Below are 27,995 nucleotides of genomic sequence, written 5' to 3' on the forward strand. Positions count from 1 at the left end.
AATAAATGTATGCCGTATATTGACGGAAATAACTATTATTTATTTCCCACAAAACAAGTTTTTTTTTGATTAAAAAAATATTATCATAACTGTATTATTCATTAACAAAAATTATATTTACAAATAAAGTTCGATTTCTTCACAATGTTTTACTTAAACTTCGATTATAAATTACTTCATTAAATGTTATTCTAACTATTTTATCTTATAACATTAAATTAATCTGAAGGTTAACTCTTCCAAAGTGTTTATCTATCGATTAACAAGTATGGAATAGAGTGAGCTTGAAAACTTAGGTCAAGTTTAATGTCTGCGTATAAGATGTGCGTCTACACATCCAACATTTTTCGCTTGAATCATTTTTATCCATAAAAGATATTTTTCGAGTTTCAAGCATAAATTAAAGACATTCTGTATGTATCGTTCTCATTTAATCGTGGTTTAACATTATTATGAAGAAATCCGCCTTTAGCAACAATTTTTCTCACACTAATAATTTATTAACATTAAATTCTGGTAAATATTTAACAGTTTTACGGAATTCATTAACATCACAACAAAAACCATATCCTAATGTTACATTTTTTCGATTCCAACTAACCCATGAAATTTGATCACATACATCCGTACAAAATACATCCGTTGTATTATCAAAGAAATACGGATTATTTACACCAATAAATGCGGTACCTTCTTTCGTTATTGGATTGTATAAAACTTTCCAGAAATATTTTGGAACGGGAATAGCTGGTCGATTATTATCATCTAGTAATAAGTATATTGACGTTGATTTACCGTTTTTATCAGGTAATTGACATGTATCATATGTTCCAGAATATACTTCTAATTCCACATTTCGATCACCAGAAAATTTTCTCGTACTATATTCTAAATCATTCCAGTTTCCAGCGTTAAATATTTGCCATTGTGGTGCTGTATTAATGTAATAAAATGTTGAGCGCTGTTGAGCCCCAAATATAAAATCAGCTTTAGCCGTTAAATGTCCTCGTGCTAAATAAAAATCACCAGAGGTTTTAATATAAAATTTGCCTAATTCTGGATCACCTAATAATCGTCCAACGGTTTCTTGTTGAGTTTTTTTCGCATATAGTGTGTCCAATTTTATGGTAGTTCTATTATAGAATTGAGCTTCGGTGAATGATGGCCGTGGAAAACTTCGTTGATATCCTTTAATCGCTGGTGTAAGATTAAAAAATGTATATAATGTTGCCATATTTAAATCATCGTGACAAACGGAAATATGTGGAATTTGTTTATTTTGCACTCGAAATCCAATAATTACATCGGTTTTATCGCCAGCACATTTTTTACCTAACACAACAAAATTAAATGAAAAATCATGGTAATATAAAAAAAAATCTTGAATCTTTGATATTTTCCACAGTTGTTTATTAAAAAATCGGCCATTCAGCGCGGTGTTTAACCCTCTTTTTTGCGGGATAGTTGGGGATTTAATTGTACCCATTTTGGTTTTTTTTTTCGACTTTCTAGCTTCAAAATTGACCAAGATATGCCAATTTTAAAATGGAATTTTTTTGCTCATTCTATTAAATAAAAAATGATCCATCTTGTGAACCTTTAGAGATAGAACAAAAGTTGAAATGTAAAAGTTATTCCTTATAAAAAAATTAACAACTTTTCTTCGAGGCATTCTTTCCTAAACATTACTGTTTACCCGTGAGTGATTTTTTTGTACAGTCTTTACAACCTCATATACCTACAACTGAGGACAATTTCAAAGATGCAACAGGTTTTTCCTTTTAGATATTCAGTTTCTTTGTACTAACCAGTGATTTTTGCATTATGGTATGGATATTTAGCGCATGCGAATGTACTAAAATCATATTTTTTGCTTTCGGCTTCAAATTGATTGTTTCCAATGCATGAGACAATTTGTTCGGTACGATTTTGCCATCCAGGTACAGTGAATTTTTTTATTTTATCCGGTCCCGGACATGATAGTAAAACTTTTTCACCTTTTTTAAAATAAATATCACCCTGTTTGGTTGTTGGATACTTGAAGGGATGTTTTTGATTAAGATTTGTTTGGAGAATTAATACTTGTGGCTCAGTGAATTCTTCTTTATTGTTAATTGAGACACGACATTGATCTAAAAGAGAATTTAAAGTTTTTTATAATTTAGAAAATAAATATATATAAATAAAAACCATTTTATTTATTACGGAAGGAATTTTATAACTTTTCAGAGTTTGATGGGGGACATCATGTTTTGACATTAGATAAGACCTAATTCTTCGGGTTGCTTGAATAGTCAATTTAAATTCTAAGAGGTAAAAGGTAGAATATAATACTTTAAATTAGAAAGTTTATACTCATAAAAAATTAACATTTTCGAAAAAAATATTTTAAATAAAATATGTTAGTTTTTTATGAGGTTCAACTACTTAATTTAAAGTGTTAATCTATCTCTCACCTTTTACGATCTAGATTAACTATTCAAGCAACCTCTGGAGAACTAGGTCTCCCATCAAACTCGGCAAGTTCAAGTTTTTTTTCTAGATTTTTCAAAAAGGCTCTTAAAAAACTCCAAAAATCGAGAAAAATTTTAAGTCTCCTATTTAGATAAAAATCACTTTCTAGAGTAATTTTGACCATAAAAATGCAAAAATCCCATACTCCGGAATATGAAAAATTAAAATTATATTCATGACCAATTCATAACAGGTTGGCTGATAAGTCCCCGGTCTGACACATAGATGGCGTCGCTAGTATTAAATGCATATTATTTTTATATAGTACCAACCTTCAAATGATTCGTGTCAAAATTTGACGTCTGTAAGTCAATTAGTTTGTGAGATAGAGCGTCTTTTGTGAAGCAACTTTTGTTATTGTGAAAAAAATGGAAAAAATGGAATTTCGTGTTTTGATAAAATACTGTTTTCTGAAGGGAAAAAATACAGAGTCCGGAAACTCATTATCAAGCCAAGTTTTTGCTTCCACTGTATTTTTTCCCTTCAGAAAACAGTATTTTATCAAAACACGAAATTCCTTTTTTTCCATTTTTTTCACAATAACAAAAGTTGCTTCACAAAAGACGCTCTATCTCACAAACTAATTGACTTACAGACGTCAAATTTTGACACGAATCATTTGAAGGTTGGTACCAAAGAGCATAGGGTAGAGGAGAAGCAGCCCATATGAGCTAATGTAAAATCGTAGTATACGAGTTTCAGCGCCTCTACCGAGTCAGGCTTTCAAACTTAATAGTTAATAGTCACCCCCGCAAAGTAGTTAAACTTAATAGTCATACCCGCAAAGGCCTACAAACTTAATAGTTGATCGCCTCAGACTCCAGATGTCACTTATAATTATACTTCTGCTTCTTGTCTATCCTATAGTCTTTGGTTGGTACTATATAAAAATAATATGCATTTAATACTAGCGACGCCATCTATGTGTCAGACCGGGGACTTATCAGCCAACCTATTATTGTCTCCTCCAAAAAAAATTCCCTGAATCAGTGCTTAGTTTGTAAGAAGGTTCTATTTTTTTGTTAAAAATTCCTTAAATTAATATATCTTACCATCTCTAGGAACTGGTGAAGAATTAATAATTCCAAAAGAAATTATTAATAAACACAATAAATTTAAATAAAACATTTCGATTTTAATGTGAAAATAATATTAATTATTAAACAACATTATTTAACAAACAAATTATTAAATTTAAACAAAATTATATTAATTATTATTTATTTTATCTAAAAAAAATTTTCAAACAATAGCTCACAAACGTTATCCAGAAAGTATTCAAATCAAAATCAAGATTAGGTGAATTGGAGAATTTAAAAAAAAATTCAATTTGAAGTACTTTCTACAAAAGATAATGATAAAATAATAATTAATTTTTATTTTATAATTATTAATTTTATTAAGTAGGAAAAAAAAGATAAAAAAAAGTAAAAAACGTGATGTATTTAATTGTTGTATTCGAGGGAATTTAGGTGGAAAAAAGCGAAGAAAAAATCGAGAGAATTTTGTTAAACCTAGTATGTACGCAGCCAGTGGTTTTAGCTAGTTCAGTAAAAGATATAACAAAAAATGAAATAAACCGCTAAATTTTTGGTAAAAACCTGGTGGAATGTGTTTCTTAGGTATCAAATATCGTTAATAAACCATGAGTTATTTGCGCAAGTGATTCTATAAACAAAAATAAACAATAAATAAACAATAAATTGTTAATTAAATGAAACGATCCATGTTTAAAGTTGAATTAAAAAATTAATAAATAGGCAACTTGTTTTGCAGATAGTTATGTAAATCTTATCCATGTATAACATACGCGTAATACAAGTTGCCTATATATTAATTTTTAAAGTCAAAATTAAAACATGAAACGTTTCATATGGAATTTGCAGTTCCTATGTTAAAGCTATGGTAAAACCCACTTTTCAACAGAATTTAACGAATTTTTTACAGGCTACGAGTAGGGCTTACTATTAAATCCCAAAGTTTCAGAAATTTTGAACGAGATAATTAATATTTCGAAATCAAAACGACGTGATGCTTTTTTTTTCATTTCTTTCAAATCTTCTACTTTTTTTCAATTCTGCCAAGAAATTTTTTAATATCGTTAAAAAGCTTTGCAGGTAGCTTCAACTAGGGTCTTGTGAAATATTCTTGAAAAAAAAACAAAAATTTCTAAAAAATACTTTCGAAAATTTTCGAAAACTAACTTATGTGGTGTTTACAAATTGTTAAAGGTTTTGCATTTGGAAGTTGGAAAATTATATTCCATTTTCTCTATTCGCTTCTGTCTCTGTGCAGATGTATTTATTTTCGAGGCGTGAATGTTACCCGAGAACCATATAATTTGTGTCTTAAATGACCGGATTAATTTGGATATATGGATTTTATGAGTTATTTGTTTGATCAATTATGTAAATACCTACATAGCGGTATTTTATTTCACACACATTCTACAGATAGGTTTTACTCGCCATAGATAAAAAGTTTATTTGGTTTGGAATCTACGTAAACATTATGCATACAAACAAAACCGGAAAAATAATTTTGGAAAATACTATAAAATAAAACCATCATAATAAAAGCAAATCATTAATATGATTTTATTATAGTCTAGTCAACAAGTTGGTCAAATATAGAAATACTAGTCCTAAAAATATGTGTTATAGCTCGTTGGATTCGGTATGATGTCTAGAAAAATGTGCTAGATTTAAAATTTTAATTTAACGGTGAAAGAAATAAATACATTTTTTTTTTTTAATTTCTTAAATATTAATATTTTATGAAATTAAGCGAAAAAAGAAATATCTTGTTTATAAAATAAATAATTTTTTATAATTTTTGCAATTTTTTATGTGCTGAAAAACCCTTCTTGCAAATTATTCTAGACATCATTCGGAATCGAACAAGCTATCTCACGTATTTTTACGACCAGTATTTCTATATTTTACCACTTTGAATTTTTTGACTAGACTATATCAGGAAAAATAAAATATTTATTTCTAATTTCCTTTACCGCTAGTAATTTTAATCTTATATATTATTATCTACTCTAGCAAGTTTTTTTCTGTTCTACTCTTATCTTCCTTATTTCTTTACCAAATTCCATGATTTAACCCATTATTTTCAAGCTTATTATAACTAGATTCCACGAAAAATATACTCACGGTATAAAAATGTACCGCTTAGGAAAAAACACGCTAAATAAATAATTTGAACGAAAAAATATCGTAAATTTAAATTAACTTATTAAACAAACATGTTCTCCTAATATTAATTTAAGAATTTTTGATTTACCTTTTTTCTACGAAATTTGTTGTTTGTTGTTTTTAGCCACGGGTTACGGTAGCTACAGTAGCAGAATTCCCCACGGGTCGAGTTAGTTGATTTTAATAATCTTAGTAATTCACCATAAAAATTACTCATCGGTGGTAGTTCAAAATTCGTTATGTACCAAGTTACTTAATTCCAATTGAATCCACGAAATTATTATCTAGAGGTAATTCTAAACGGTTCAAGGATTAGATATAGTCATAAAATTTTTGTTTGTTTGAACTGGACGTCATTAAATAAAGTAAATCCACAATAAAGGATTTCACAAAACTTTAGAGCTGGTAATGTTTTCAAAAGTTTACTGAATTTCGGATATGTCAATTCTTATTGAACCTGGATAATAATTGCATCTTAGAGCGGATTCATTGTACATTGCATCTGAAGGAATTATTTGTGACAATGTACAAGGAGCTGATATTGCACAGGACTTTGAAAAATTTTTCACCAATGAAGCATGACTTGGATTTTAGGGGAAAACAAGTTTTTTCCAAATTAAGAGGCGAATTTCTCGAAAACGTGACGTGCTGATACAACTTTCCGCTCAAATTCGTAGCAAACAGGTCAAAAACCTTCCAAAAAGTTAATAAATAATAATTTTGATAAAAATTTGCGTTGAACAGTGTAATCAAATAAGTTTATTATACCATGTATATATATGGAAGATATCAAGGTATACTAAGTTTAGTCCTCAGTTTGAAACGCTTAAAAATATTCATGCTACAAACGAAATTTTAGTATAGGTGTTCATAAAATCCATTTCCGGTTGTTCGTTTGTCTGTCCGTCTGTCTGTGGACACGATAACTCAAAAACGAAAAGAGAAATCAAGCTGAAATGTTTATATTGTTCTTTGAGTTCGTAAATGAGCAACATAAAACGGTTGGATCTTGGGTCCGTAGGACCCATTTTGTAAACCGTTAGAGATAGAACAAAAGTTTAAATATAAAAAATGTTCCTTATAAAAAAATAAACAACTTTTGTTGGACACATTTTTTCGTAAATATCACTGTTTACCCGTGAGGGCGCAAATTATAGTTTTACACAGTATGTACTATATAGGAATATCAGTTATGTGTGTGTGTGACACCACAGTCATGTTATATATACACGATTTTGCTTACATGACGTAAAAAACAGACAATTGCCTAATCAACTATGTCTATACATGGTTTTTCAACAATTAACTCAGTCAATTGTTGGGTTTCACTTGTTTCTAATTCAAATATTTTATCTTTTTATCGTACGACATTTTTATTTTTGGCAGACAATAGAAGAGTTGAGGTGACTAGTGTTTCTAATCAAAAGTGCCAAATAAACAAAAGAATTTTTAAATATTGACTAAACACTTGAACAAATATAAATATTTTCTTTTTGTTTTAGAAAATTATTTTCTGTAATGAGTCTCATAGACGATCAAACTGTTTGCAAAAATTCTTTGTTGGTTTATGGTTCAAGTGCGAATCCAAAAAAAACCTTTTTGAAGGGACCAATATGATTTTTTGATGAACATTTTTTTGAGTAAGCATAATAATTTAATACTTTTCATGCCATAATTTTAGTTTGTTTTTGAGATATCAACTACAGATTTCGAAATGCTTCGGAATATACTATCCAATCATCAAATAAGACTAATTTTTGGATTTTATTGGGTTAAAATTACTGTAGCAAATGATTTCTTTGGTTTGGTTTAGCAAAAGAGCTCTTTGGTGAGCTTGCCAAAAGTAAGCCACTCACGAAGTTTCAAGTAATCATTTAACAAAGCACCTTTCTGTCCCACGGTCTAAAAATTGCTTAGTGCTGTCCAATTTATCTAAATATGAAATACATAATCAAAAAATTTTTTTTTTAAATCTCCTGATCAAATCTGTACAGGTGGCAACCCTAATTATTACATACATAGAATCCTAAAAATTCTCGAATCTTTTATAATTGTAATCTTAAATTTGTTTCAGAACCAAAAAAAAAAAATGGAAACAATATTCGTCATTCGACAAACATTTCGAAATTACATAAAACTAGTAAAAATTGGTGAAATTTCACGACGTAAAATTTATAAAAAATATGTAATTACCAAAATGAAAACAGCATTTAGTGAAAAATATTTATTCTATACAAATATTGGACTATCTATTGGACTCTCTGGGCTGGGGGATGTTATTCAACAAAATTATGAATTATATGCAAAACAAATTAATGAATGTAGTGTTAAACGGACTGCACATATGAGTGCCTCGGGTCTAGTGTCGGGGGTTATCGCACACAATTGGTATCGATTTTTAGATTTTTATTTGTCACCAGATCGGAAATTAAAAGTTGCGTTTCGTAAATTATTATTGGATCAATTTATTGGTTCACCGATATTTTTAGCAGCATTCTTTGTTACGTTAGCAATTCTAGAACAATCTACATTCGAGGAATTTAAAAGTGAATTAAAAGGGAAAGCAATAAAATTGTACACGGCCGAATGGATTGTTTGGCCTCCAGCACAAATGATTAATTTTTACTTAATTCCATTACAATATCGAGTTTTATTCGATAATTTAGTGTCCTTGGGTTATAACATTTATACAAGTCAAGTTAAACACGAACAACCTCTCGACAATACAAAAATTTCCTTACATAAAGATCATTAACGAAGGCTGTGTGTTTTTATTTTGGAAAAAAAGAATTCAAATTTCTTTTAAAAATAGCATTTAATGAATCCTGATCGTTGTGATTCATTTAGTTTCGTATATTGTGATAAGTTCGTATTGAATTTGACAGTCTTTCAATTTTTGTGTGTTATTTATGTAAATTTTTTTAATAAAATAATGTATTTATAAATAAAAATTATGGCTTTTATCATTACTGAATTGCCGAAGGAAATAGAGCTATTGCTTTTATACTAATTTCTTAGAAAATCTATGGACTCGAAACCGGTAAATACATTTTTTAATTTGAATTGAATTATTACTTTAGAAGATTTCATTCGAAAAACAACAGACGAACAAAACTTGGAAGAAAAAATTAAAAACACTCAAATTTATATCATGTCGATAATTGTCATTTATTTAAAAAAAAAAGTCAACACAAAAAGCATTTATATTGTTTTTTGCTACGTTGCGTTGTCAAACATCACAATTTACACAACATACCAAAAATTAAAGAAAATTCACAAAAAAGGAGAAAAAATACAAAAAAAAAAAAATTAATTTCATTTTTTTTTTCAAATAATTTACATACATTATATAAAATCTTAATTATTTTTGTTTTAATTAATTTTTAATAATTATTAATTAATTATTCGTTACGTGCAGAACCGGATTTATCAGCACCTTGTGTAACTATTTATTATACAATTTATTGAAAATATTGGAAAAATTCTTACAATATATATTTAATCAATAAATTAGTAATTAAGGTATATCGTGAACTATTCGTTGTGTGCGTAGTCATGGTAGGGACAATAAAATCGATGCCAGCGCTTCCAGTGAACAATTTTAGCGATAAAGGAGGCTGTTTTTACTAATTTGCAATTGTTTACATGTTAATGTTATAGAAAATGTCAAATTAAAATTATTGAAAAACACTATTATTTAAACTTAATGCATTAAAAATTGTGAAAATAAGAAATCAAATTGCACAAATATTGTTTTTCAAATGTAAATTATCATAATTATTTATTTAAATTTGTGAGACAATAATATTAAATTTTCAATGTAAGTCATAAATGCAATCCATACAATTATATATGAATCCATACAATTCTATAATTAAAGTAGTGTATCGTTACCATGGAAACGCCTCCAATAAAACTCACGCACGGTGTGAATACATGGATAATACTCATTTATATAAATGTGTCTGTAAGTAATAATTCTTTAAAATGTTGTGAAAAGTGTGGTTTTTAAATTTATTTCAAATGGAATAAAACTTAAATCAAGGATTGTGAGTTTATAAATATTTCCGCTAGGCAGCGCTAAATTCGGTTCCGCACTTAAGGAATAAAATAATTTTTTTTTTATATATATTTAATTAATTAATTAATTGAAGTCTCACATTTACAAATGTTTTATTTAATTATTTTTTTAGAGTTTAAAGCCACTGTTTTTTTTTATATAATTGCGTTTAAATTGTTTTTAACAAACTAAATATTTTTATTTTATTTATATTTATTAATTATTTTTACAAAATAAAAAAATAATTTACAATCCTTAACTCATTAATTTATTTATAATAATAATAATATATATATATTTATATTTATTTTTTATTTATCACCGATTTGGCACAATTCATTTGCCCTTAAAAATATAATAGAAGTATTTGAAAATAAGATGTCACCACTAAATTGACTGCAGTGCCGTTAATTAATTGTTTAAAATCCAGTCTCTAAATAAAGTTAATTTTATTTTAGTTTACCAATTCTTGGTTACTAAATTAAGAGAGCTCATCCTATTTTCAGACACCTATTTTGAGATTCTACAATAAAAAATCTGACATTTTTAAAACAAACACAAAATTATTAAAAAATTGTCCGGAAAATTCACGAAAATAAATATTTTTACGTTTATTGGATGATTTAATTTTAATCAATCAATTCTATTAAACTGATAATAAAATGTAAACATAAACATTTCATTGTTGTCAGACTTTATACGTCACAATGTAACGTATAACGTTACATAACGTATAAGGTTATATAGCGTATAACGTTGCAAAACGTATAACGTTACATAACGTATAACGTTACATATCGTTTAACGTATACGTCACAATGTAACGTAACAGATATTTCTTTGGGACAGAGTGAGAGGAACAATGAAACTCCCTTCCACTTTCATAACAATCTTATAAATTGTGTGCTATTAAAAATTTTAAAAATTGATCGCGCTAGCCAACTTATTCAGATAGGTAATCTTATCAAAATTAAATCATCCAAAGTTTTGTTTTATTTAGTTTTTACACTTAATTATTTTAATTATTTTTTGAACACACCATTTTCTTTTTATTTGTCCTTTAAATTTTTTACGTATTCAATATAGAAAAAATAGAAAAAACAGTCAATCAAAATATATATTCACAAAATTATTTATACAAAATAAATTCATCAAAAAAACAAAAAATCAGTTGGCAGTTACAATTACAATTTTTTTTTGGAAGACATTACAGATTTAATTGTGTTTTAAACTTTTCGGAGGGGGATTATTGAAGTGTAAATGGTTTTTTTAATTTTTATTATTAATATAAGTAATAAAAAAATTAATTAAAATAAATTAATTGAACGAAAATTTATAAGATTAATAATTATTTAAAATTGTCTCAATTTTGAGAGACACAAAATTCAGGACAAAATAATGTCTTCTTTGTATTATTTGTGATTCGGAAGGAGGGGACATACGCCATTTTTTTTTTCGTTTTAATTGTCTTACAAATTTTCGATTAGTACGAAAATTTTACTCTAGAACGTTTAGCCTTCAAATTTTCAAATTTAATTCCATAAATTACCCGTCATTTTGACCTCAAGCATTTGACACTTGATCTTCGAAGTGGTAAAAAAATCACTGGTCTTTTAATTTAGGGGAAAGCGTAGAAAGCGTGGTCAGTCTGTTTTTTATATACAAAGGAAATAATTAAACGTTTTGCTATTGAATCATTTGTAAAAATCGATTTTCCTCTAATAGTGACGTCAATGATGATGTCATATCATTAATGACCATATTTGAGGCAGTAGCCGCATCTCCACATTTCGATGCACCAACTACACTCCCCGTTCCTAATCCAGTGGCTGTACTACTTGTAACTAAATCTGGATTTTCAACCCAAGATTGACAATTTTGTACATATTCCAGTGTACGTTGATATGCATCTTGTCGCATCGTAGTTAGTGCCGCAACTTGGGCTGTCGGACCACAATTATCTGTTGCTACTTTTTGGGGTGCAACATTTGGTACCGTTTGTTGTGATTGACTAATATCCTTACATTGGATTTCATTATTGGGGAAACAATTGCATGTTTGAGCAGGGGAAGGTACAAACGCTTGTTGTGGGGGCTGCTGTTGTTGGTAATAATGTTGCATACACGGTCGTGACATTTGGGCGGCTTGTTGAGGCGTCATCGATTGTGTTGGAGCTGGTGTTGCCATTGCAGGTGAAGTTAATGGGGGTGGTTCACTGACATGGACAGTATTTCCAACGTATTGGGGAGGATTATTGGTACATCCATAATTGTTGTATGAATTTGGTCGCATCATTCCCGATGGGTTCATACATCGATGTTGTTGCTGCTGCTGTTGATTGGGATCGTACGGAGAATTTGGATACATATTATTTGAGTATCTTCCCGATTGACACATCGTATTGTTTTGTTGATTACAATCCATGTATTGTTGATGTCCCGTGGGATACTGTTGATTGGACATGGATTGATTTTGATGTTTCATGTAGCACATATTATTCGAGTTAAATCGATTTGGTTGATTACCACAGTTTCCACAGTTACAAAACTCTTGTGGATAATTATTATTTTGTTTTGGAATTCCCATTTGTTGGGGTTGAGATGGTTGCCTTTGTAACATTTTATTTTGTGTCGAATTTGGATGATTTATTTTTTGGGTCATCATTTGGTGTGATGCCGCCGTTGACATTACTGATTGATTTGGAATCATTTGATGATTCATTGACTGATGATTTGAGATCATTTGGTATTGATTTGTCATTTGGTTCGGAATCATTTGATTCATCATTTGAGTCGGATTTGCCGAACTGGGAATCATCTGATTCATCATTTGATTCGGATTTGCAGGACTGGGAACCATTTGATTCATATTCATTTGATTCTGGTTCACCGGACTGGGAACCATTTGATTCATGTTCATTTGGTTCGGATTTGCCGGACTGGGAACCATTTGATTCATGTTCATTTGGCTTGGATTCGCCGGACTGGGTACCATTTGATTCATGTTCATTTGATTCTGATTCACCGGACTAGGTATCATCTGATTCATCATTGAATTTTGATTTGTGGCTGGACTTGGAATCATTTGATTCATTCCAGGACTTGCAGGCATCATTTGGTTCATTCCAGGACTCATCAACGATTGATGATTCATTGGGCTTCCAATCATTTGATTGATAGTCGATGAAGGACTTGGAATCATTTGATTCAAGTTTGATGCAGGACTTCCCAAATTCATATTTGATGCAGGACTGGCTAGCATTTGATTTAAGTTCGATCCAGCTGGACTTTGTGGGAGCATTTGTGATAAATTCGATGGAACTTGATGTATATTGGCTGGACTATGCATCATTTGACTTACATTGGACGTAGCTGGACTGTGTAGCATTTGATTCAAGTTAGAAGCAGGACTATGCATAAGTTGATTCGATGTTGAAGATGGACTTGGCATCAGTTGGTTTAAATTTGAAGGTCCTGCAGGACTTGGCATCATTTGTGACATATTTGATGCTGGACTTGGCAACATTTGTGTCAAATTTGAAGGTGGATTTTGGATGATTTGTGACATAGACGATGGGGCTGGACTTGGCAACATTTGAGATAAATTGATGGACGGACTTAGTGAGAAATTATCAACTGTGGTCTCATCAATTTGATTCGTATTCGTTTGCCAATCACTAATTTCTTCAGTCTTTAAGTTTTGTATGACACCATCGGTAGTACAGTGTGTATCAGCAACTTGATTTAAATAGTGTACCATCTCGTCGGGGATAACCAATTTGTTCTCAACCATTTCACCTTCACCAACTTCGTCGAGCACAACCTCTTGATTTGGATGAACCTCTGTAGGACCTTTTAACGGGGATAATTGCACAGAACTTGGTCTAGGAGGTGGTGTTTTTCGATCAGTTATGGTGTGACACGGTTCAGACATTCTTCGTGATTCTGAATTTGTCGTAGTTGAACTCATTCGTGAGTTTGATATGCTTTCTCCAATTTTCGCTAACCAAGAAACATTTGATTGTTGTTGGAGTGCAGTTTGATGTAGCGATGTATTTTGAGTTTGTAATACTAAATTTCCAGTGGTTTGTAGCCGTTGCAGATGATTTGCCAATAAATGTGATGGAGGATTCGGTGGGACAACATTTGAAACAGTATGAGTCGAATGATTTGGATGTAAAACAGTACCTCCACTGGTTCCAGTTGATAATTGACTCGATCGTCGTGAACTACCCGCTGATATTGGATCGTAAAAAGATCCCAATGTAGGACGAGCGGATGCTTGTGACGCCAAACTACTCTTTCGACTCATATCCGCCGATTTCATGCTGCCATAATAACTACTAACCGTTGAATTACTATCTCTACGAATTTGCGCTTGCGTTGTTGTACCATTGAGTTGAGATTTCGATTGTAAGTCTGTCGTTTGTACCCCAGATTTTCCATTCTGGTGTGTACTTTCCATTTTGAGATCAGTTATACGTCGATTTAAATCTGTGATACCACCAATATGACGACGATTTGATGATGGAAAACTTGTGGGTGGTTGAAAGGTGGAAATTGTTTTCGATTGCATCCGCGGTTTTAAACGATTACGTGTTGTTGCTCGATCTTGTACAGTTGCTGTCATGTTTCCAGAACGTTCGGTACCCAAACCAACCATTGAACGAAGAATAACTGGTAAGTCATCGATCTAGAAGATAAACATTCGCAGTTAGCACAAATCGAAAGCACTGTGTGAAAAAACTCTAAAAAGTTTACTCACCTCCAAATCTTCTGCGTCGTATGGCCAAGCTGGATCTTCCATCGCTGCTGTAACTCCAGAAACAACTCCGTCGACATGGGCTTCTACGTCATCATGACATCCACCACCCGCTGCATTACCCAGAGGACTACCTTGTTGTCCACCTGGTGAATTAGCATCGGACTGAAATAAATTTAACGAAATCAGATTAATACGCTACAAGTTTTGTATAAAAAATAAATAAACTTACCTCTGATTTAATACTGGGACTACTAAGACTTGCAGTTTTTGTATCACTACGAGGACTTGCTTCACCCCGTGCACTTGACCCATCTTCAGCACTTGAATTTCCACCTTTATGTTTCTTATTTGCGTAGAATTCAGCACCATGAACTGTTTTTACATGTTTACGTAATGAACTAGGATCTGTATACCGTTTTGTACAACCAGGAGCTTTACACACGTACGGTTTCTAAACAATCACATAAAATCGATATTAATTTCTGTCATTTTCAAATTAGAACAATTTTTTGTGTAAACTTACATCAAAAATTCCATAATACAAATGATTGATTGAAATTTAAAAAAATGCAAATTATGTAGTAGCATTACAAAAAGAAGTGTCATGGGACAACCGGTAGGAATTATGTTCCTTTCTAAGTAGAATTTACAAAAAAATATTATTTATTGGATAACATAAATTAGTTTTTGTTAAAGTTAATACTTGTGTACTCTTTGCAAAATAGAATTTAATAAAAAATTAATTGACGTCGATGGATTTCGATCTGACGACCTTCCGCATGGGGAGCGGGCATCCTATTAACACGAACATATCCTTGTAGAAAATAATATTAATATTTCCAGACAAGACACTTTTTCCCGTCTAGCCTCCATCTGCCAAACGTGCGATAAGGAACATAGTTTCAATAGTTCCAAAAAGATTCCATAATAATTGCCATAGAATGCTTACCTCGTTACTATGTGTACGATTTTGATGCTTTGCCCGATCAGATGCGTTGCTGAATGCTTTTGCACAGCCAGGATATTCACAGGTATATGGTTTTTCGCCAGTATGAGATCGTAAATGTGTTTTTAAATTTTCTAAGCGTGAATAAGCTTTATAACATCCTTCAAACTGTAAAGAAAATGTTGAAACGTTAAAGAAAGTTATAAAGTATTGAACCAGGAATAGTTGGGAGCAGGGAAAACATAATACTTACAGTGCATTTATGTGGTTTTTCACCCGTATGTCGTCGCATATGAACTACCAACATATATTGAGCCTTAAATGGTTTTTCCGCCCTAGAACAATCGTCCCAACGGCAGATAAATGATTTTTTATTTGCATGAATATGGTCATTATTAATATGCTGAAACAACATGTATCAAGATTAGTACTAAACAAAACTTCAAATCCAAAAATTAAAAAAAAATTCAATTACCTTTACTAAATCATCCTGTGTGGGAAATTCCGTACCACAATCACGCCAATGACAATGTGTCTCAATAAAATCAGCAGGTTCATCTTTTAAATCGGTTGTATCGCCACCGGTTTCCGTATTGTTATTGCTTGGCATGAACGTTGACGAAACACTCACAGGTACTGAATCCCGTTTGGTACGTGACGGTTTACGACTACCTCCATTCGCTGCCGTCGAATCGACATCCAATGATGTTAACATTGAACTGCTTTCATGTTTCTTTCGTAAATTATCGGAATCGGATTTTGTTAGCGGTGAGGTACCATGGCTTGCATGTAACGGATGATGCGGTATACTATATGCAGGTGGGGCTGGAGGTAAAGCCAAACCACGTAATAAGTGGGCTTGTAATTGTTGTAAATGAGCACCAGCTGTATGAACACCTAATGCCGGACTTAATGCACCTAATAAACAAAAAAATGTTAGACTTTTAAACAGGAGCTAAAGATGCCATGGAAATGAGTATTGTAGGGGGTAATAATAAAATTTCGACGGAGGAAGACTGAAAAGTAGTTTTAGAAGCATAATTTTTAAACTTACCAGCAGATAAATGTCCGTAGGAACCACTGGCACTCGAAGATCGTGAACCATTCACAATTGATGCTAAGGAATTTGGTGAAAATCTAATCATAGAATTAATATCAAACGAATCGGAATATGGAGATGATGATAACGCTCGTTTTCTTGATTGTCTTAAACTATTCGGTCTAGGACTATTTAATCTAGAACCTGCAAACAAAAATATTTGGTTTAAGGACTCATATACCTTTATGATTTTCATATAAAATGGTTTTAAATGTCATGAATTATTTAACTTACCATCTAAACTGAATGGAAATTCTGTACTGGCCAATGTAGATGCAGGATGTAAATCTGCTAATCCTCGCGCACTCAGGTACTCAGGTGATAGACCAAGTCCTGTAATTAAAAAAAATAATACATGTTTAAAAATCTATGAAATAATTTTAATTCAAATTTAAATTAAAAGTTATTTTACAAATATCTTTATAAGTTTGAGTTTAAAGGTGTAAAAGAATTAAATTAATATTCGTTAAACTAAAAATATAATTCTAAAACCTCTTAAAAAAGAATTTCCTTAGAGGAAACTTTCGAATTTTTTCAAAGGAATTATTTTTATAACGTTTTTAAATCTCGTTGGTTTTTCTCTGGTTATAAATTTCTTTTGTAATTTTCTTACTTTTGTTTTGAGATTTTTGGCTAAAAATTGGATGCCAAGAATTTTTATTATTATGCCTTTCAAATAAATTCTAAAATGGATTTAAAATTAATTATGTCCATGATAGGCTTTGTGAAATGTCTTTAAATGTATGAAAATTCTCGTATAAATAAAAAGAAGAACTGATTTTTGGCTAAAAATTGGATGTCAAGAATTTTTATTATTATGCCTTTCAAATAAATTCTAAAATGGATTTAAAATTAATTATGTCCATGATAGGCTTTGTGAAATGCCTTTAAATGTTTGAAGATTTTGAATTAATAAATATAATTAAAAATGTTTATAGGCAACTTTATTCACATATGTGTATTTAACGATGCATATAAAGTATAAAATGATCTGTTTTTATTAAGTTTTGTTGTGTTATAGCTTCAAGTTAATTGAAAGAGTAATAAAATAAAAAAATATAAAATAAAATAACAACAACAATATACACTTGATTTAAAATAATAATAATAATAAATAAATATAAATATAAATCAATGAAATCGATTGATTATCATAAATATAAAACAAACATTTAATAAAACACACATCTACAAACAGCATCAGCATCAGCATCAGATCTTATAGGTTTGTTAAAGTTTATAATGTAATATAAATAATTTATTTTTAAAAACTAACTTGTTATTTTCTGTTTAATAAAATAAAATTGAAGATTTTGATCGAAGAAGAACTGAAGAAAAAGAAGAATATTGTATTGTGTAAATAAATATATATATATATATACAGATTTAAACGAGATGAAAATACACTGAAAATCATTCAAAATGAAATAATCAATTTTTGATCATTTTTTAAGAAATCCTTATTTAAAATTTTTGATATCATTCGTTAATACTATCGTTTCGGTAGGGTCCTAATTCAATTAAATTAGAAAAGCGAGAAAGTTTCATTGGGTTTGCTGGTTGACATTAGTCTAGGTTTAAGGTTCAAGCGTAGCAAGCGTATATTTTGAGTTTTGATGTGTATGAAAATATGAGCCCTTGACCACAATAAACACAGTTTTGGATTGGAATCTCTTGCGGAGCAAAATTTTGAATTATTTCATTTAAAAATTGTGATTTTTAACATAGTACTTCATGGAAGAACTCATAATATGTTAATTGTACAAAAATTAATCGGTGAATGAGCTTCGAAAAAAGTTTTCATCATGAAGAAAATTTATCACAGATTCTGTTAATGCAAAATATTTTACAGCGCTTTGCAAAAAGAAAACATCAAAAATTTTGGTTTTTGACGCTTTTTCGATACTTTTAGAGCATTTTTTTAAATTTACGTCATACAAATTGCATAGTTTACGATATTTTTAGAGCATTTTCTTACATTTACGCCATACAAATTGCCGAGGTGATTAGTTGACAGCGACACACAGTGTTTATCAAAACAGCAATAGTGTTATACAAAGCAAATATTTTTACAGAGCATATGTATATCAGATTGTATATATTTAGAGTCGGTTTTGTTAAATCTGTTGTAATCTCATTTTGTTTGACCAATCAGTGTATTCGTCCACATAATAATAAAGTGCTTGAATTCGTTTGGATATAGTTGGTTTGTTCGCTTGAGAGATTATTGATGATTACTCATTGATAACTAAATAAGACGAAGCAAGCTACACACACATATATAGAATATCGTATAGAATAGATTGGTCGGTTTCTGAATCTCTTGAATCGTTTGTTTGCTGCCTCTAATGAAGACATTTCCTGCAGGCAAAGCACGAACGCTAGTCACGTCTTCTCCAACATATATACATACATAAATACATACTTCATGGCTATATGGTTCTTATTCATTCTCTACGCTATGCTGGTGTATATAACCAACGCAACGTCTTGGAGATGGAGTTGAACTGCTGAGCTGGTGGAGTGTAGTGCAAGTGCTTGTTTTATTATTTGTACTTCTTGCGTTCAAGATGATGATGAGAAAGCAATTCTATCTATATATACTTTAGATCAAACTGTAATTCTGTATCTTAAAAACAAGCATCTTCTAATATTTTGGCAGTGCGAAGTCTGGTAAAAATGGTATTCTAAGCCTTTTTGAAGTAAAACTTCACTAGGCACGCTTGACTTGGGTGACTAACAAAAATATGTGATCAAGCTTTTTACGAAAAGTGTGATCAAGTTGAGAGCGTGTTTTTTTTTTATTTAAAGGCGGATCAGTATCTGTCGAGTCTACAGTGGCTGGTAAGTATTCCAACCAAGACAGTTAGGTTTTTGCTGCTTTCCATTTCCCATGGAGAACTATTTATCTCGACGTAAGGAGTGGAAGTAGCTGGTTTTCTAGTAATTTTTAGACACGGTTATAGTAACGTCGACTGTGTCTTTCTAGTATCTTATTGATGTGATATCTTTCACCCTTGCCATATCTTCAATAAGACCGCACATACGAATATCGGGGATGGTAATATTGATAGAGCAGATAAAAGGTTGCTTATTATTGCGACCCAATGTTTTATCACTGAAGATTTTCCAAAACAACATTCTACTTTCAGAATTGAATTGAATCAATTAGAGTAGATTTTTTTAGAGCAAATCCGTTTTTTTGAGCTCTTTTTAAGCTACGGATTTTATTTTCAGTTTTTTTCTATACACACTTAGCTACATTGTTATAAAAAGTTGAAGCCTTTTGTTATTTATATGATAGTGTTGTAGAGTTTTTTTTTTAACTTTGTTTAAGCCATGAGAAGAACCATTTCATTGCAGGCTTCATAGTGTGGTTTATAATGTTGTCTTGTGTTATGTATTGCATAAAAAATAAATTACAGGGTGTTTACGAACAAAAGGTTAATAATCAAATAGCTGATAGGGTAAATCAAATCAAGTATTTTAATATGCGTTCGAAAACTTTCCCCTTCGGAGCCACACGGGTAATTTGTACACCAAATCGGATTTATCATATATCCTATGGGTTTCCAATGAAGTATATTTAATATTTATGCTTTTTATCCAAGTAACATTTTGATATTTATGCTATCGAGAAGGAAAAAGTGATCCGGGGGGCTTAAAAGACTCGTTTTATTTGAGGTTACAAAGTGATTAAAAAACATTCTCTCTTCTACCCGACCAAATTTTTCGCTTTCCGATGGAATACGTATGATTCCATACCTTCAATGGAGTAATATTAAAATGCTTTTCATCGTTTTCGCGTACCTTTTCTATCTCATCCTGAATTTTCTTTATCATTCTTTAAAGAACTCCCTGTATATATTTTTTTTTATAGTTTATGTACTTGGATGGATGGTTAAACACATAAACATGCACTGTAATGCACTATACTGTATTGCACTGTAAGTAGATGCACTATATTATAGTGCTATGCATATACCTGTGTGTCGGCACTTGGATACAACTACAAACGAACGAGTACATATAAGTATACAATAAGTATGTTTTAATATCATTATTATTAATTATTATCATCAAAAGTAATATAACGCTGCTAATATTTAACAAGTAGAAAATAACTTTATATATCCATGTATGTAAACATTTTTTATTGTATAAATATACAGGAACTGTAATAAATACTGAAGGTGAAGCAGTTAAAAAAATATGCTAGCCTACACTATTTAAAACTATATATTTTAGTAAATTCTACACTGAAAAAAATTAAAATAATGACAACCTCATTCCGAAGTTGGAGGTTTCATATTGAAATAAAGTAAAAATACTTCAATAATGATTGGAATAAATACAGCTAAATATTTGTATTCACAATAGAATGGGAATGAATTTAAAATAAGAATTCATTGATACAAAATTACTGAAGTTAAATAAACAAAATCATTACTTCTATGAAAGAGATTGATTTTAGGTTTAAAGTCATGTATTTTATTGATGGAAAATAAAATTGTACTTAGTTGGAATATATAATCGTATAAATAAAGCGAATCGATGAATTAAAAGAACATATCTTCACGTTTGCTTTAAATATAGGATTTGGTTACTACGAGTACCTATCTGTCATGTTAAGCCAATGTGGGGTTGAGACAACTACATGAAGATTGTTGTTACTGATAGACAAAGTAGACTTAAGACACTAAAATCAATAGTAATACTTATGTTGCTGGTTCAAATCCGATTCGAAGAAATCTTTTCTTTTTTAAATATACCTAATAAATCTATTCATGTGATTGTGACAATCATATCAGTATTTTGGTATAATATAAGTGGTAGAATCAATCTAAAAGCTATTGTTTAAAACTATGTTGCATTTCAAAATAACAATATTTGAAATAAGTCTTCTGTAAGTATACAAACTCACTGTACTTACAATATACTAATAGATTTATCAATAAGTGTTTAACTAACTAAAAGGTTTGTTATTTTAAAATCATTGAAAATCAAATTACTGTGATGTGAAATCTATAATTGTAATTGTAAATTAACTGAATTATGTGAAAATTACATTGTAATTTATACTTAAATAATAAGTATAACATACATATTTGAATTAATAATGTAATTGTATTTTTTATCCACTGATGTGAAAAAATTCGAATCTTTACCAACTCTCAAACGGCTCAAGATGTTCAAGATAAAGGATTGAATGATTTTTCATAGTTTGTATGCATTAGCAAAGTTTTGTTTTATGTATATCAGCTAAGCTATCGACCAAGGAAATGGAAATTGGAATAATTTGTCTAGGAAAATAAGACCATTTAAAAGTGGTGCGTATGAGTATGATCGGAAACTAATGGGTTAAAAAAAGTTGATAATCGTAAATGTAAAAAAAAAAAAATAAAGAAATTATAGACATATAATTAAATATTTAATGATACTGAATACTAAAAAAAAAAATACATTAAATAAGTGTTAAATTAAAATAATTTATTAAAAACAATTCAAAGCTTTGTATTTTAAATATAAATAAATAAATACTCCTCTCTGATGATATAATCATTATACAATTAAATCGGTTCAATGAATTTTAAAGATGGTAATGTAAGTTTAAGTATAAGCACTGCAATGCATTTAACTTAAATTAACTTAACTTTGTGTTAAGGACGTTCGATCCCAAATAATAATGTTTTTATATAATCATTTTTAAATCGTGTATATGCATTCTCATTAATGTCCTTTTCATTATTTTGGAAAACTAATATTTATTAGTTAAAAGTATGACAAACATTTTCCTATAAAGAAAATTGTAATAAGCGGGATTCGTTCTTCTATAAAATACCTTTAAAGTGATTTGGTGATTTTCTCTGAATCTTTAGGCATAAATATTTCAAAAAATATGGTACTCTTAATTCTCGTCTAATTTTCCCAATTTCTAACATAGGTAGACTCATTTTTTTGGGAACGTCCTTAAGTTAGACTCGAACTTAAAGATTTAATAATATTCTTATTTAAATAAATATTTATTATAAGTGAATCAACTTTAAATGTGAAACAAGTACTTTAAATGGACACGCACTGCATGAACTTTATTGGGTGTCTTAAAAAAATGTGTCCTATATCAACATAAGGCACTCGCCTTTTACGAAAAGTACTACGACTTAAGTTGTTAACAAAAAGATAAGCGTTACATAGTTTATCGAATTATAGAGGTTCAATAATTCAAGATATCGCATATTTGGCCGTATAATGAAAGAGAATGGCAATTTTTTTGTCTTATCGAGAATTCCCACTTAACAAGGTTCGATTTGTCGAGATTCTATATTGTATTTATAAAATGAACGAATCATCATATTACTTTTTGCAAGAATTCATAAAACTTCAAGGTTTAAAATTTGATTCTTTTCATTATTAATAAAACCTTTTAAAAGAGGCAAAATTTTTTCGTGTTTTTCAATTTTTGTCTTTTGAATTGTCAGGCACAATTATTAGGAATACAAAATATTAAAATAATCTTGTAACAAGATTCAGAAATATTGTCCAAACGATGTGGAGAGTTAATTTTATTAAAAAATCCGCAGAATTATACTCGTTGAATTCCTGTAGAATATTGCAAACTAATTTTTAGTACACCCAATATTCAAAAATAATAATAATAATAGCATTGCATGGCTGTGGTTATGGAAGAAGCACTTTGTAAAGCAGGCAATAAATTAATTTCTTTGTCGCGACATCAGACTTTGTAATGAGCCTCAGCTTCGACTTCAATTCTCTCTGCTCTGCTGTCTTTTTAAACACCATAACAATTCTGTTTTACTATTCTCTGTCCATAATCTGTTTGTTATATGCTAAAAAGTCTACAAAATAGAGAACATTGAAAGTGCTGCAATCTTTATAAAAGATTCATGGTGGATATGACCCTTGCACAAACTCAATCAATAACTTTCTAATAATAAATTATTAGTATTAATATACCTAAAAATGTGGGTGTTTAATAAGTTTGACCGCTATGTGTGTGTGGCTTTCGGTGGCATTGTAGCGCCTAAACGGAAGAACCGATTTAAATTTTTTTGGTTTCATTTGAAAGGTAATTTAACGGAGAGTATTCTTAGCTATGTTTCAAGTGCGAGCTTAGAGTTCCGTTCTCGGAAAAACTAAAAAATTGGAGATGATATTCAAAATCGATTTAGTTGGGAAAAGATATGACATATAATTTTAACATATAAATAATTACTATGGAAATGAATGGTCAAATAAACCAGGATCAATTCATTTTGAAAAGTTATATGGTAAAATAATTAGGTTATTTTAAATAATAATTCAAAAGAACAAACTCAACTCAAATATTTCAATTACAATTAAAATATTTCCCAAAAAATGATAGCTCTCTAAATATTCTTTTAATCTCATCTGAGGTCCTTGACCATCACTTTGATATTGATTTAAGAAGGAGTGTTATAAAGTAACTTGCCCTTTTAGATGAATGAAAATGGATTACGGTTTGCGTAGTGAAAACAATAAACTTTCTATCAAATATGATTACCATTCTTTGATACAACCAAATTGAGCAAAACAAAACCAAATCAAACAGCACAAACTGTGGCTACTATGTATCTTTATAGTTATAAAAAAAAAAAACAGTGGCGTAGCGTAACTAAAGTAGTATTTTTTTACTTTTAATTATCTAAATCAATAATCTGTTTAAATTTACATAAAATGTTTTTTAATTAAAATTAAAAGTGAATAAAGTAAGTAAGCTTAACTAAAATACGTTAAGTAACAAACACACAAACAGTTGCAGTTGTTACTTAGTTAATGAGGGATTTAATAAAGAAATTACTTTTTTTAATTAAATTTAGTACTTTTAATTTATTTAAATATAGATATATCGTTGAGGTCAAACTGTAACTGGTCGTATGTTGTCATGTTAATTATTATATATTTTTAACATCTACATAATTTGTGTTTTTTGTTTTGTTTAAAGCAAGTAATGTTTAATTTGCATTCTAAATACTTTAGTACGTTAAATATAATTCTTTTTTTTATTAGTAGAAATCACGATTAAATTTACGATTCAATATAATTATCAATAATATCAATCAGTTATTCCAAAAATTTTAACGACTCACGACCTGAATCCTATCTTATGTCGTTTAGGACAGACAAAGTATTTTAAGAAATAATCCTTAAATTAGTTTAACTTATTTTCTGAAAAATGGGCATAATTTTCAGACAATCTTTTTAAAAATTTAATTACGATTTCTTAACTAGTTTAAGAACAATTTCTTAAAATTTTAAGTTAATGGTGTTTTTTTTGAAGTTATACTTCTTTTGGCGCGTTTTGATGAGAGTGAATTTGTGAGCTGCGCGCGCACGAACGACATGGTGAAGTTAGCCACAGAATTGAAATAATAAAAAAATATATCAACACTGAATATAGTTACAGTACTGAGTCTTCATACTATACAGTACACAGTACTTATATCCCTGAGCCAGTTCAAGTCAATGGTTGTGAAATATAGTATTCATATGAATAATTAATTTTGAATATTAATTTTATATAATTATTCATTTTTCTTCAATTTATTACATATATAAATATTATTTGTAAACTTTTGACATTGTGTTGTGAAAAAACTGTAAAAACTTTAAGTGTTTTCAAATATTAGAGGTTAATTTTGTAAGTATAATATATAGATATATTTCTAAAGAACTTATTATTTTTCTAACAAATAATCAAATAATAATAAAATTTAATTATTTATTATTTATTATTTATTACTTTAGATAATAATATTTTATCATTTTGTGAATCGAATCGAATAATTTTAATCATCTCTTTTTAATTTATATTACAGATTACTTGAATAATTTTCCGGCATTTAATAGAAAACATCTAGCATTGTACTTCAATATACTGGCAAGTATTTTAATTCAAGTGATAATTATTAACTGTGAAAATATTGATTACAAAGAAATTAATTATCTAAGTTAATTAATAAATAATAAATAATGAAATATTCAATAAGAAACATTATTTATTTTAGATTAATAATTAATGTATTTTACAATGATTAATTGTAAACTATATTAATACTTGGCAAGTCCAAAATTAGTTCATTCACGAAAATCATGAATACTATCAAAAAATCAAATTCTTTTGAAGACATTTTACAGCATGTTCTATAATTTAAATGTTACTTATTTGTGATTTTTTTCATTTTAGTTGCGATGCCGATGACTAATGCAGAAATTTGTCGGCGTTACCGAAAGCGCAAAAAATCTAAATCGGAAGGAAATATATCTACAGCAGAACCCAAGCGACCTTATGAACAACGGCAACAAACATGTAACATGGATTCAAACCAAGCTGCAACTCCTGAGCCTCGATCAGAATCTGTTAATATTACAGTGAATCAAGTTGATGAAAATTTCAATATTTTTACGTTAATAAAATATTTTTTATTTAAACAAAATCTTTTTGATTGATTTTAATATTTATTGTCGATTACTACTGCATTTGAGTTATTTTAAATTTTTTTCATACGCCAAAGAAGTATAACTTCTAACGCGTGTACATAAGTACACACACTCTTTTTTTTCAGTAGCCCCTCTCTCTCAAACTTAATGTCAAGATATTTTACTTTAACATTTTTTTTTTAATAATAAATTTGCATTTTAGAAAAATTTGTGACAAAATGAGACCGGAAAGCTGTTGTTTCTTTAAATAATTAATTTAATAAAATATATTATAATAACTAGCGACAACGGTGTAACGCACACGTGTTTAATTTGATATACTTTTATCGTGAAAACCACAAAAAAAGTATATACCATAGACTCATAAAATGGCAAAAGAATATATTACAAGTTTTGTAATTTTTATCATATCAGAATTCTGCTATTTCTTACCGAGTTCAAAGGATTTTAGACGGTCTGTTTTTAGCATAAAATATTGAAATTTCTACACTGATGAGTCTTGTGCCTCAGAAATTTTTTTTTTTAAGATAATCCATATCAAATAAGATAAATAAGCAATAAATTTAAGATGATAGTTAAAAACATTTTGGGTCTCTACACTTGTTTTATCCATACTTATTACGTTTTTATAAGAATCCCCGTGATCAAAAAATAAGAAATTCTTATCTGATATATTCACAGCTGTAGCCTGTGGATTGGATACCTTTTTTTTTTATAAATAAATATTATTGATACATCACCTGTGGTTGAGACACAAAATATGTATTGAATTTAATATGCAAGTGTGAGTTTCATCACTACATAAAGGGTTTTGTACAGTGGAAAAAAATTAAAATAATGGCAACTTCATCCCCAAGTTGGCTGTTTCATATTGAAATAAAGTAAAAATATTTTCCAACAATTTCCTAATGATTGGAACAAGTACAGCTAAATATTGTTACAATAGAATGGGATTGAATTTAAAATATGAATTTATTGATACAAAATCAATGAAGTTAAATAAACAAAATGATTACTTCTATGAAAGAGATTGATTTTAGGTTTAAAGTTATGCATTCTATTGATGGGAAATAAAATTGTACTTAGTTGGTTACATATGTCACTGCCATGATTAGATACTGTTTTTCGAATACAAACTCCTAAAATAAAGAGATATGTACCTTTTTAATTAATTGAAAATAAAGTTATAGATAATAAAATTCTTTATAATTCTCTAGTTCTGTATTTGTTGCTTAAAACAAACAACAAATCTTATAAATAAATAAATATTATAAAATAATGTTTTTGTTTTTTCTAAAAATGTCTAAATATAAACATACATTCATTTATAATTTACAAAAACATTTATAATAAAATATATTTATATATGAGAGAATTGAATATAGGACGCCACCATGTGGTCTGGTTTCTCTCTACCAAAATTTTGATTCATATAACATTATATATGTGTTATCTATTCACATGCTAGTCACATATCATACTAAAATATCACGTGAAAATTAAAAAGGCTTTGTACATGGTAAGAAATGCATGGCGTTTATTACAATGCTGGTATGGTACACGATGATTTTTTGGAACTATGGTCCTTATCGCAAGTTATAATTTGTTTGGGAGGTAAAACCAAAAAATGTGCAACAAATTGAAACGATCCGAAGATTTTAGCGAAACACAGCGAAAATATATGTATGGTTTTCTATTTTTTTAATGTATAATAGTCGTAATTATTCATTGAGTATATCAGAGAAGATGGCCGCGAAATATTTTATATTGACTATTTTTACAGACATCTGTAATTTATGGTAATGTCAAATGACTACTTTTACAGAAATCTGTAATTTATGGTAATGTCTAATTATATTAATTTTTATTAATATATATAATATATATCTTTATAAATTATATCTCATGTGTTATTCTGATATATCAGCT

At 29.3% G+C, this 27,995-nt stretch overlaps 3 protein-coding genes across 3 annotated transcripts in view; 1 reads left to right on the plus strand and 2 right to left on the minus strand.

Annotated features, from left to right (window-relative positions):
* Positions 1-400: 400 nt before the first annotated feature.
* Positions 401-3,696, minus strand: LOC123299356. The gene is made up of 3 exons (XM_044881732.1): positions 3,567-3,696; positions 1,809-2,132; positions 401-1,332 (listed from the first exon to the last, which is right to left on the minus strand). Exons 1-3 carry the CDS (start codon positions 3,640-3,642, stop codon positions 485-487), a joined length of 1,248 nt encoding a protein of 415 aa, XP_044737667.1. The 5' UTR covers positions 3,643-3,696; the 3' UTR covers positions 401-484.
* Positions 3,697-7,244: 3,548 nt separating this feature from the next.
* On the plus strand, positions 7,245-8,474 carry LOC123299357 (mpv17-like protein 2). The gene is made up of 2 exons (XM_044881733.1): positions 7,245-7,357; positions 7,792-8,474. Exon 2 carries the CDS (start codon positions 7,807-7,809, stop codon positions 8,470-8,472), a length of 666 nt encoding a protein of 221 aa, XP_044737668.1. The 5' UTR covers positions 7,245-7,357; positions 7,792-7,806; the 3' UTR covers positions 8,473-8,474.
* A 2,732-nt stretch (positions 8,475-11,206) lies between these two features.
* Positions 11,207-27,995, minus strand: part of LOC123297512 (transcriptional activator cubitus interruptus) — a 139,947-nt gene continuing 123,158 nt past the window's right edge. Inside the window, exons 3-10 of the mRNA XM_044879204.1 lie at positions 16,821-16,919; positions 16,542-16,730; positions 15,963-16,405; positions 15,741-15,890; positions 15,491-15,655; positions 14,771-14,992; positions 14,542-14,703; positions 11,207-14,469 (exon numbers count right to left, since the gene is read on the minus strand). Coding sequence (XP_044735139.1) covers positions 11,464-14,469; positions 14,542-14,703; positions 14,771-14,992; positions 15,491-15,655; positions 15,741-15,890; positions 15,963-16,405; positions 16,542-16,730; positions 16,821-16,919 — 4,436 coding nt within the window. The 3' untranslated portion in view covers positions 11,207-11,463. The remainder of the gene's footprint in view (positions 14,470-14,541; positions 14,704-14,770; positions 14,993-15,490; positions 15,656-15,740; positions 15,891-15,962; positions 16,406-16,541; positions 16,731-16,820; positions 16,920-27,995) is intronic.

Source organism: Chrysoperla carnea, chromosome 4 (assembly GCF_905475395.1).
Source record: "Chrysoperla carnea chromosome 4, inChrCarn1.1, whole genome shotgun sequence".
NCBI classification, from domain to species: Eukaryota; Metazoa; Arthropoda; class Insecta; order Neuroptera; family Chrysopidae; genus Chrysoperla; species Chrysoperla carnea.